Source organism: Rhodnius prolixus, unplaced genomic scaffold (assembly GCF_049639745.1).
Source record: "Rhodnius prolixus isolate KJV_2025 unplaced genomic scaffold, Rpr scaffold_6, whole genome shotgun sequence".
In the NCBI taxonomy this organism is placed as follows: domain Eukaryota; kingdom Metazoa; phylum Arthropoda; class Insecta; order Hemiptera; family Reduviidae; genus Rhodnius; species Rhodnius prolixus.
The window spans coordinates 36,370,491-36,382,916 of NW_027411634.1; the positions used below are offsets into that span (position 1 = coordinate 36,370,491).

At 32.5% G+C, this 12,426-nt stretch overlaps 1 protein-coding gene across 5 annotated transcripts in view; it reads left to right on the forward strand.

Annotated features, from left to right (window-relative positions):
* The window catches only part of LOC141460863 (uncharacterized), a 62,556-nt gene that overhangs the window by 25,850 nt on the left and 24,280 nt on the right, over positions 1-12,426 (forward strand). For all 5 annotated transcript variants that reach the window (XM_074141284.1, XM_074141285.1, XM_074141286.1 and 2 more), the window contains exon 2: positions 3,385-3,470. In XM_074141284.1, coding sequence (XP_073997385.1) covers positions 3,396-3,470 — 75 coding nt within the window. In that variant the 5' untranslated portion in view covers positions 3,385-3,395. The remainder of the gene's footprint in view (positions 1-3,384; positions 3,471-12,426) is intronic.

A 12,426-nucleotide genomic window follows, 5' to 3' on the forward strand; every position in this document is an offset into this window, starting at 1 on the left:
ATGCATGTAATTGGTGTTTAATATCGACTCTACAAATCGATAATTAATAACTCAGAAAGAAAACATGAATGTCGTTAAAAATAATAAAAGAAATATTTTTAAAAAAAGTATTAATTTACTGTTAATATCAGAGATTTTTCTGGACTGTTAGCTTTATACTTTCTCTAATTCCAAAGTAAAATTTCCGGTTTCAAACATTTCCGGTAACAATATAAGAATACTAATATTAATAAAAAAAAAATACCACATTATGAAATCCTGATGGAATCTTTAAAATATTAAAATATTTTTATTTAAATTAAATAATTATGAAATAATTTTGATTTTGCCCACATTTTATTGCTTCTTTATAGTCTTAAGATCGATTAGGAACATCAATTTGTTGGTCGAATGTCTGATTCAATAAACAATAAATTAATGACTCAAAACGGTGTTTCTCTTACTATAAAATATTGTTAGACATAAAAAGTGCAAGTTCATAAATTATGCAATTGCGTAAAACACCGAGAAATCTTGTCTATAAGTTTGTACTTGAAGTGTGCTTGTTGTAAGGTGTTCAAGTGTGTAAATGTTTTTATAATGAGCTAGAATATCGTTATAGGCTAAACCCGCAATGCTTGGATGTATTACTGGCTTAGTAGGTTCGATCTCCTGGTTTTATAGACCTTGGATTTTATTTGATGGTTAATATGAGTTTATAGTAAAGTATGTTAGGCGGTTATAGGCTAGACCCGCAAAGCTAAGATGTATTGCGGTACTAGTCTAGGCCTTGGATTTTATTTAATGGTAAATATGAGAAATTTACAGTGAAGTATGTTTGTTAGTCGCCACTGTCCACGTCACCTAAATCGGTAGCTAGACGTAAAGCCCGCCTGTAAAAATGTTGGCATTACTTAACAGGTTTGCAATTAAACAACATGCTTCATTTTCAAGTACTTCAAAATATATAATAGATTTCTTGCACAGATGTTCATCCAAAGTTTACTGCTTAGCAAGGAAGAACAAAGTATAATGTTCTGAATTTTGGAAAATAATTATTATAAGCTACATTTTATTCTACCACGTGTTTTATTGCAGAAAATAATTGTGTAAATTTGAGAGCGACACGTGTAAAGCATGAAAGATGATGGAATTTGGAATTCCCCATCAGGCGAAATGTTACTTTATATATATACATAGACTTTATATATATATATATATATATATATATATATATATATATATATTATATATATACATAGGCTTTCAAAAGTTTAATTCCAGTTAGGAACATTAAAAACTGTGATTGCTTAAAAAATTTAGTGGAACACCTTGGACTAAAATACGCACCTGCTATCTACTGGTCAATATTTTCACTTTTTTTTTGTTTCCTTAATTTATTTATATTAATTTTTAATAAATAATTGATTATGTTCAATTACAAAATACTTATTTTGGTGAGAATATTTGAATTTTTGGAATAAATAATGTTTTCCAGCATAGCTTACTGAGGAAGTGCGGTTAGAAGTTACGGAAGTCGTAGCACCACGCTTTGTTTACTGTTTCCTTGACCATTTTCGGACTTTTATCCATCATCAGATGGTAGATTAATCAATCAATCGACTTCTCTTGTCGACTCTCGTTTCCACTCCACTCAGTCTAGTCTCTCTCTTTCTCTCTCTCTCACTTACTCATTCAGAATATGTCTACCGGAAGTAAAATGTATGACGTAATTTTTCATTTTTATTATTGTTATATTTTAGATTTTTCGAAAAAGTACAGACTATTTTCTGTATTCTTTAAACATATTCTCATTGCTTTCATGTCGTTTTCTGTAGAATTCTTTACAGGACGTTCTATTAAGGAGTTAATTACTGTGCATCCTCTTCCCTAAAGCATTCTAGCCAAAAGAGACTTTCGTGATCTCCACATCTTGAAGGTCTTCTAATCGATGGGTTTGACAGATTTAGATCTCTAATTTTTCCTCGCGTACTAGGCCAGAGTCAAATTAATGTAGTTTTCCTGCAATTTTCCCTTGTTGCCCTAGAGAGTTCTGGGAGACTCATCAGAGAATCGTCCCATTAGAGCGTGCTTTTCTAAATAGGCCATTTCTTAATGGAAATTCTAGTGGTTTTATGCGAAAATAATTATTCTTATATTTTATATATTATTTCAAACTCTGTGATAAAGCAAATTTCTTTGCTTAATATGACTACCAATTTTCAGAGATCATTGATCTAGCAGTTTGGTTTGGTTTTAAAAACTATTATATGAGAGGAAGCGATTATTATTACGTAGTACATTGTATTATACATATAGACATTATATTATACAGATCATTGGTAAAAGACACTGCTAGAAAATTGATTAACAATGATTTCATGGTGTTAAATTCACTTGAATGATTATCGATTAGCAACAGTGATTTTTTTAAAGAATATCACCACACTCTCAATTGGCAAGATCGATCAATCGATATCAATTTTTGTTTCTTCAAATTCTCTTTCAACTTAATAATTTTATGCATTTCATACTTGGTTAGCTTTCTGGATGAAGGTGAAAAAAATATTTAACTTCCTAATTTTTAACCATTCGAATTGTTTCCGCCATTCATTGCAATTCATTTGAATAATTCTTGCTTTAATTAAAGTTTAACCGTGTTGGCTGATAAGTGGTTGGGCACTTCCGTCTCATTTCGTGACTCTTTGTTACTATTGGCCCAGCCGTGTGGAAGGAACAAAGCCCTGCACGATCCAAAGCACCTCTGAACCTAAAGTGTTTCCTTAAAAATCTCCATTAGCTCTTTCTTTTAAGTGTTTACAGACTAATTCGCACAAACCTACTCACAGAATAGAAGTATACAGAGCTCTCGTTAGCTGTATAAAGGTTACTGTATGTGGTAATATCTAAAAGTGATTCACTCATTATGGACAACCTGTTTACGTCACCGCCACGTTACTTGCCAAGCATAAATTAATTCACTTTAGACACTTGTTGCATGCCACTTTTTCCTTTTTGCAATATCAACACCGGATTATGTTATTAGGACCAGTTTTTTCTTTTTTTTTAAATTATCTTTTTACACTCATTTCACGCATGTAGATCTATTTATTGATTGGGACACGAGGCGGGTCCTGTCCTCAGAGCAGTGCAGGCCAACGAGGCTTATTTAACCGTCCCGTTCCAGTCTAAGTAGATAAAGCCTCGTCTACCACTTATTCATAAATTTTCCACGTGGTCGTTCCACCGGTTATTTATTTTAAATTCAGAATTTTTGAATTCTAAGTATCCAAATTTAGCCGAAAATACATTGCAGCATCTTTCATTTATTATTTATGTTTATTTTAAATATATCTTTGTAATGCCATTAATAATAAAATTAGTTTTATTACATATTTGTTGCAGAATCAGTCAAGATGAAGAAATTATTAGTTGTGTGTTGCCTCAGTATCGCCATTGTATATATCACAGCCCTGCCCGTTTCAAATCAGGTATTTATCATTATGCTTTTTCTGTATGCTATGATATTTTCGCATATTTTGGTGTGATTTGTAATGGTCTACGAAGTTTATGGGGGGATCATTGATTCGAAAATCATATATACACATCTAAATACCATCAATACAAATCAATTCATCGTAAAAACACATCAATTCAACATCATTACTGTCCGTGTACCATTAATGTACCGTACTTGAAAAGTGAATGGCCGAATCTGTAAAGTCATACTTTTAGACTTTATACTCAAAAGGTACTTTAGGAAGAGGAAAGCGTCTCACTATACCTCTCTTTCTTAAGTGACTTTAACAGAATTTCCCGGGGGGAAACGTTCCAAATAAATTTTGTAGATCCAAGTGTGTGTGTAAAAAAAATCGTGGACGCCATTTTCCGGAAAATCATTAAAAGGTGAAAATCCTTTCATTGAAGTATTATTTATGTTTCAGGTATATTGGACCACGAACTTACTATCAAGTCCCCTTAGATAGGCAAGCAATATAACGTTTCTGCTTCCGCCAAACACCCGGTGAATACTAGTTCTCGAAAAACTTTTACCGCAATCGGAAATCCTTTCTTTACCAGTTGTAAGTAAAAGTATCTAGTAGCGGAAATAAAAGCATCACTGGACGGAAGAGTTGTTTTTTTCTTTTGCTTGTATAATCCGCCGGCAGTTTTTATTTCCGTCGCTAGACCGGAATAGTTAGTAAAAAATGGCATTTAAAGCTAGTGAAGAAATATTATATTTAAGAAAATAAAAGGATTCATCTTAGAATGAAAGTTGATTTTGCTTTTTTATTTTGTGAGTGGGACAATTAAAGTGAATTGTACTTTAAAGTACTACTTTCACCGAAATGACGGACTTTTTTCAAAGCGCATTCACGCTCACGCATGCGTATGGAGTAAGCTAACGACAGGAAAATATTTTTAAATTGGCTGAAGTACTTAAAAGAACATTTCACTTGTCTTTATTAGGTTTACGTTTTTTTTCGAAATTCAATGCTTGCCTTAAGTTTTAGTTTCGCTCAAAAAGAAATAAAGAAAAAGGAAACGTTTCAAATACGTACAAGTCCTGATTAAAAAATATCGATACTTAAAAAAATAAATTGCTTCAGTAAATTACGGTCTTCCGGTAACGAATTTTGGCTGGGAATCTATTATCTGAAACCACAACCACAGCCAAAACGAGATACCCAATTTGAGCGTACTCACATTAAGCCTTTTTTTTCTTACTCAGGGCACTTCAAAATAAATATTTCCGGTGAAAACACAAACCGGAAATGTGATACTATACTTTCCTTTATAGAGTAAGAAAAATTAAACTAATTAATAGTATCCACTAACAAAAAAAAAAGTAATAAGTACCACCCTGCCGAACAGAAATAAGTATTCGTGAAAGTGTTACATTCACTTTAAGTTGTAGACAGTGTTTGTGTTTGGCTGATTTCACTTCGAAAACTTACGTCAGATTTATAGTACTAATATTAATTATTTTTTTGTAAAAAAAGTAACAGCATTTCTTGTGAAGGATAGTTTAACTAATTTTGTTTAATGCCTCCAATACTCTTTGATAAAAAAAAAAAAAAAAAACAATTAGAAAAAAACGTTTGGTCGAAATTATATTCAACCGGAAATAAATGTTTTAAGATCGTTCAAATTAGAGAAAAATAAAGACACACGATTTAATTGTCATTCGTTTTCTGAATTCCACTGAAGTTGAGTTACCTTACTCGTTACGCAGGAAATAGCATACGGTCTGTCCACTCATAATTAGTATACTGTTAAAAGTGCCAAATGACGTTATACTTCCTTTATTTTATATTGTCGCAATCTATGAGATTAATTATTGGGTACAGTTAATATTTTGGCGTTAATGTATTGAAGTAATTCGCAATTTCTATTAATAATTTTTTTTTTTTTGGCGCATCAACAGCTGAGGTTATTAGCGCCCGGAGCTTTTTCCAGTGCACTGCCGGCCTCCGGACAGTGTTCTCTCGTTACAGACAACACTGTCCGTCACCGGACAGTGAGCTGTAAGAAGCTCCTAGGAAGAGAAAATCTAAGGGTCAGCCGCTGGATTAATTTCTATTAATAGTCACGCCTTCTATGTGTTGACTGAGTGCATTATTCTACACTTTCGGATGTTTACTGGTTCCGGTTGTGATAGAACTAATTCTAAGTTACAAAGGAAATTTAAGACCTAAATTGTGGTGTAAAAATAGTTGTGTTGAGTGAAGTAGTAAGAGAAAGTGAATCAGAGAAAAAGAGACAGAAAAAAAAAAACAATGTTTCAAGTTCATGATACTGTTTTATAGATCAAAAACATTAAAAGTTATGATCTTTTTTGGAGAGTAACCTACGAAGTGAGAGGCGTTCGGAGCGATTGGGCCATCTAGATCAATTAGAACAGAGCCAGTTGGACCGGTATGTTTGGAAAAGCCTCCGCCGTTCACTTAAGTCTAATATCTGACCTTTTTGTCGCGTCTTGTGTAACTGTGGCTTTATTTTATTTTATTTATTTTTAATGCATATGCACTTTCATATTGCACACGTAAAACACGTTATTCGATAATGCACACTTCCTGAAGCAATTTTAACATTAATAAATGCAAGCATATATAAAATCCCAAAGAAGCATTTAATACTTCCGGTTCTATCGCTCTCTTGGAACAAGTTTTATTCTTTCAAACAAAATAAAAAAGATGATCAACATTTGATTGCGTCATCCAAAAATTCTTTCAACCTTTTGGAGCAAACTAATTACAATATCGATCCGTTGTACAGAATCACTCGACCATTATCTTACAGCTATTCTCCATCTTAAACATCATCTTCAAACATATATCTCAGTTTTGAGACAGATTTAATTCTCATTCATTGAATTATATTTTTTAGAAAAATCATTTCGAGTCATATCAGTATACAGAGATATGTATACACGATTATGGGTTTCCGTTTTAAAGGAGACGAGTAGATTTCCTCTAATGGGCCGTTTTTTCCTGTTAAGTACGATCTTATCACTTGTTGCTGTGTCGCTGAAATCGAGTTATCTCTTTCTTTAATAATTGGTTCACATTCTCGAAAAAGCCGTCTGAGATTTCCTGTAAAATTCGTGTACACTATTACGTACAGATAGGTTAGTAGGTTGCACAGCCTGCTACAGTAGGAAGCTCATCCTCTCTTCCATCTTCAGAATGTACAGGTATTGGAAAAGCATCTCAGCTACTTACTTGACAGATAAATAATTCTATATCCATTGATTTTTATTTTGTTTGTTTTCAATATTTTAAGTTGTCAAAGTTACCAGAACTAAATACCTTCGTAGCTCTATCAATTACTCAGTAGATAGTGCGCAGAATCATGAATCTTCAAAACAAAAAAAAATCCATTATTCGTTAATTGGTTTTTAACACATATTTGCATAGTTCGCCCTTGACGATGGATGACAATAGAATTCACTATCATCAACAGAAGCAGCATCTCTTTGTGAGTTTATTTCTTCTCTTGAAACAATACTTTTTGATTTCTATTGACTTTTTTTTTTTTTTTTTAATGATAGTCCAATATTGGACAATTGGATATTAGATAGAAGTCCATGACCATAATCTTGTACAATAAATATCACCTACGTGTAAGTTTTATAACCTTCCTTGGTAGGTTTCTTTTTATACATTGGTCTTTATGTATGTAGGTCTTTTTATATCCGCATCCGAAAGTTCATATTCGGCATTTGGTTTAGCAGCCATCATGGGAAACCTGTACGACAGTTTTGGACAAAATTGTCCAACTCCAGATTGCCTCTTTTCTGAATAGATCTTTCAGATTTTCCTCAAAAATGGGATACTTTGGAGAAAAGGCCTGATCAGACTTCCCTCTATAGTGGCACTTCACAGGAAGAGTTGGAATGTGTTAGTTCTTACCGAATTTATTTGAAGGGGAAGAAAGATTGTTGCCAATTTCAGTCTTAATTATTTTTTTATTTGTATTCTTGCCAAGCTTCCGAACTAGAGGGAACTATCTCAGGGTTGTGGAGCATATCTTACAGAAAAACAATTTCACGATCAAATCCCTTGTCCTTAGGTTGAAATCAATAAAACAAATAATTGAAAAAATTAGCAATTATATTTTTTCTCCTGAGATTAATGAATCAATCATTGAAATAGATGAATAACTTTATTGGCTGGAAATGTGGTCAGCTGTGCAGTGCTGCCTGGCCAAAGATCGCTGATTTTGTAGTATGCTTGTTTATATTAACGTTGGTATCCCTGACCGATTTCCGAGTTTCATCCACCATCAAAAGGGTGGTAGCTTAATCATTTTGGTGTAGAGCAATCGGCTAGACTTGCTGACTAAGCAAACTGACTTACCTTTGATAAAATCAACAAAATTTATTTGATTTATTTCTCATATGACATTTGCACATGGCCGGAAGTAAACATTTCGTTGTGACTTAAGCACCTGAAAAACTTGTTTTATCAAGTTTTTTATGTATATTTATGCTACACTCCTTGATTTATGCAACTTCATTAATAAACTATTAATTATATGCATAATATTAATAACAAAATTACATTGTTATTTAATCAGCTGATAGGAATGCTATTTGTTTATTAATAATTTAGAAAGTAGATTAATGATTGTTATATCAATAATATAACTGATATAAATATAACTTGATGAAATATAATATAATCAAACAAAACATTTCTTAAACTTGCCAAAGTGATTGCCCACTTTACGTGCTTAAGTAATCAGTTCGGGATATTTACTTAATTCACCTTTTTGGAAGGACAATTAGCAGTTCTTCTTTTGAAATTAACAGCTTTCTGTGGTTATTACTTTCTTGTATGGGGTAACGATAATACATTGTGGGCGTGGCAATGTTTCTGTACCGTGATTTTGGCAGAAAATCATAGACATTCTCGGACAAATCTTAGAAATTCTTGGGCAAATCTTAGAGAATAAGTCTTAGTATTCTGGTAGCCCTTCCAGAGCAGTGCCAGAAACTATTTGATATAAATATGGTGATTCATTAAGCCTAAAGGTTCACTTCAGAGAAGTTTTGTTTTACTGAAACCAAAAGAAAAACAGTTAAGCATTCTTAACATAATCAATAAATAATCAGAAAACTGAATTAATAGAGAAAAGGAAAAAGAGAAAAACTTGCGTAATAAGTAAGAAGTATTCAGATACAAGTAATTGGAAGTGAGTGAAGCAGCTACGACGTCATAGCGATGACGAAAATTATATCCATTTATTGCAAACATAAGTTTTGTTTAAAATATATTGATGGAAAAAAAAAAATACGAAATATTGCCAGCGTTTTTTCCCCCAACTACCCAAAACTAGAACAGGATTTCAAGTTTCAACAGAAATGCCGGTTTTTTTTTTTTATCCTTCCAGGATTCTAGAAAATAGATTTTCTCACAATTTGAGATGGGCACGTTTAATGTCATTGTTTTGGGTTTCAGAGTGACAACTCTTAATCAAATGATTTCCTACATACGTAGATCCTGTTTTTTTTTTTTTTTGTTTTTTTGCTGAATTCTGGGATTTACAAACTTTCTTTTCAAGTCGCTTTCATTCTATGGTAACACTGAGTCATCCACAGCTAGCAGATCAGATTGGAATGTCCAATTCGCCTCTCTATCATCCAAGAAACTTTTACGTACTAAGATTGTGCAACTAAAAGGCTGGGTCTGTTCACTTAGGGTCAGAATATTCCTGGTTTAACGTTCAAAATCCTATCAGTCGATAATCTAGAATTTATTTTTTGGGTCTCTGTTATTACTTTGTACGTGTACATGGACATAGGCTAAGAGTTATTTTAAGAAAAATAATATTTACCTGGGCAGGCGACGATTGGCAAAGCAAATAGGTTCTTTCTTTAATCATCCAGTTGCCCACGACTATACTACTATTATCACGGTTGTATTATCTCGAAGATAAAAAGATTTTCTTTTTCTTCTCGGTCTCATTGCTCCAGAAGTTGGAAAACCCGCTGCTATGAATAAATCGATTGATTCAACTTCGTTGATGATGTAGGTGAGTCCAAATTGCGGCTTTAGTGAGGTGCAAGTACTGTACTATAACAAAAGTTAGTTAATTTCCGTTACACTTTTTATTAAGTAGTAATTTCTTCGATAAAGCCACTAAAAATTAAATAAATGGCTGGCAATTATTTTTGTGCGTTACTCTGTAAATAATTACATACTATTTACAATCTATTAAATTATAGAGGGATTAAAAAAAAAGAAAAAGCTTCTGATAAAACGTTTTGTTGTATTGTATGTTCGTAACAATATTTTTAACAACGTTTTTGTCCGTAAGAGGAAATTAGTAAGTCTGTAAAGATGAAATTAGTAAGTCTGTAAAGATGAAATTAGTAAGTCTGTAAAGATGAATAATCTTGTATAATAAATCAGACTAAAAATATTGTACTATCTAATGAAGAAAATAAACTAAAAAATTCTGTTAAAAAATTGGAACCGAGTTAATTAAAATTCTTCCTCTCCAATTTGATATTTTTAGGGCTTTATGAATTTTTCAAAATACTAGGCTATATAGGCGCTAAGGTAGACAAGCCCGCAATGCTTAGATGTTTTGCGTTATCACACTCTATTATTTTGCTGGAAATACTATACTTGGGTCTTGGTTTTTATTATGAAAGTTAATATGAGCTATATACTCGTAACTTAACTGTCTTTAAAACCGTACAACGCAAGAGAGTTTACATCCAAAGTACCGCTTTCTAGATTCTTTATAAAACAAAGGCCGCCGGAAATAAGATTTCAAACGAATGTGGTTAGGTACGCAGTATTGGATAATATTATATTTAATTTTATGCGTCATGCGTTGATTGTAACTAAATAAACGACAAAAAAACAAATTTATCTGTCGTATCACGCATGTTTATTGGTATCCTTGACCGGTTTCGGACTTTCAACTATCATCAGGGGTGTAGGTAAATCGATTTAGTAAAAAGATTTCGATTTCAATTACGTCACAGTCTCGGAATATCAAGTCAGCAAGTGTAGTGCGAGACGAATTTTGCGAAACAACCGACAATATTTCGTACATATAGTCTCAAATCATTTTCTGAAAATTTAGAACGTGAAAAAGCGTTATTTCCGGTTAAAACATACTGGAATATTTGACATGATTGCAACAATTTCTCTCACTAAGACTAAATGAAGCTAAAAAAAAAAAAGTTGTATTAATTTTTTGTGTCTTTTTTAATAATCGAAAGAATGCAAAACGTTGACTTCCTGTGAATAATGAGATACTATCTATTAATTGAATAAGAGAAGTAAAAAAAACAGTAGATCCAACCTAAGTGGCGACCTAATTCAGAAGGCGACTGACTCTCAGTTAAATAATCATCAGATTTCATTATTTCCACTTACAACTTATCAGAGATCTTAAAGTGACGTAATTAAACTTCAGATTTAATTTCAGTTATGATATAATATGGAAATTTGGTAATTATTAAATTTTGAAATTAGGCCAATCATTTAGCATTTGACAAATTAACTTCTTTTATTTAAAAAACAAGATTTTGGTAATTTTTCGATATCTCATTTTTTTTTTCTTGTAATGTGCAGACGTGTAGTTTTTGGGATCACAATATGGTAGTACTTTTTGACTTCTGTAGAACATAGGGTGTTTCTTTTATGCATAGCTGCAGCAAAGATAGCTACTAATTGTGCCGACCCTTTGCTGGTCTAGTAGCCAAAATGTTTCCGTTTCCTTTACAAGGTCCATGGTTTTTCCACCAGTCGTTTTTTGTTCACTCGGCCAAGCGAACCTAGCAATGACCACCATCGATGAGACCCATTAGGCCGAAGCCTTCAATACCCAGAGAGCTGATCCTTAGCGCTCATTCTGGTTGAACAAGACGGCAGTTATGTAGAACTTCTGTGGCACCGGCGATATTAAGTCTATCAGATCATAAATTCGTCGTCACTGCAGGCTGATTTCATCGTAGCACTAGAACTTTAATGTGAACAATTTCATGATGATTGCAGAAGATTCAGTTTTTTAAAAAAATCTTTTATCTTAACATACATTGTGAAAGCTTAGTTTCATCATCCACAATTTGACCAATCAAATTCCTACAAAAATGCACAAAAAATTGCACAATCGACGTAGTAAAAATAAAAATGCATTTATTGTAATAACCAATTGCAAAAGCAATGCTTCGACCATGTCTCTCTCTCTACAAGGAGACATAAAGTGAAATGAGTTACTAATTACTAAGAAATGTTACATCTAATTATTAGAAAGTGCAAACCAAGTGAACGTGACTAATGTCCTCTTGTGCTAACTGCAAGTAACTGCAAAATTGCAAGACTTTAATTTGCATGTTGTTTTTTTTATAAAAACCATCAAGAATTTCATTCTCTAATAAGTACAGTGTAAGCTCTTGCAGCCATTCTCAAAATTGTCAGGAAAACTTATCAATTTTCTTCAAAAATCTCATTTCATTTTGAGTCAGTTCCTCTATCCTGGAAATGAAGGCGGCAAATCGGATAAGAAGAGCTTTCCTTCACTTAATTCCTAAAAAAAAAGAACAGCGGCAGTCAGTTTAATCTCTATAATTACGAGAAAATAAATAGAATCAAAAATACTCCAGACTAGCCAAAATTAAATTTGAAAAAAGAAACTGAAATTGTATTAAGTAAAAGAGGATAATAGATAATATGCACTAATAATAATGACGTAACTATTAAGTAGGTAAAGATACCGGAAAGTGGCAAACATTACGGATTACATGATCTTAATGAGTTTTTAAGAAGATATTCTAGTACAACATATGACAAGCCCTCACGAAAAAAAAAAGATTTAGAAAAAAACACAGTTACGTGACATTGTTAGTTAAATTACCTGTATGTGCTGTTGTTATGACAACAAAGCAAGGTAACTTTATGAATAAAACTAACACACACACAA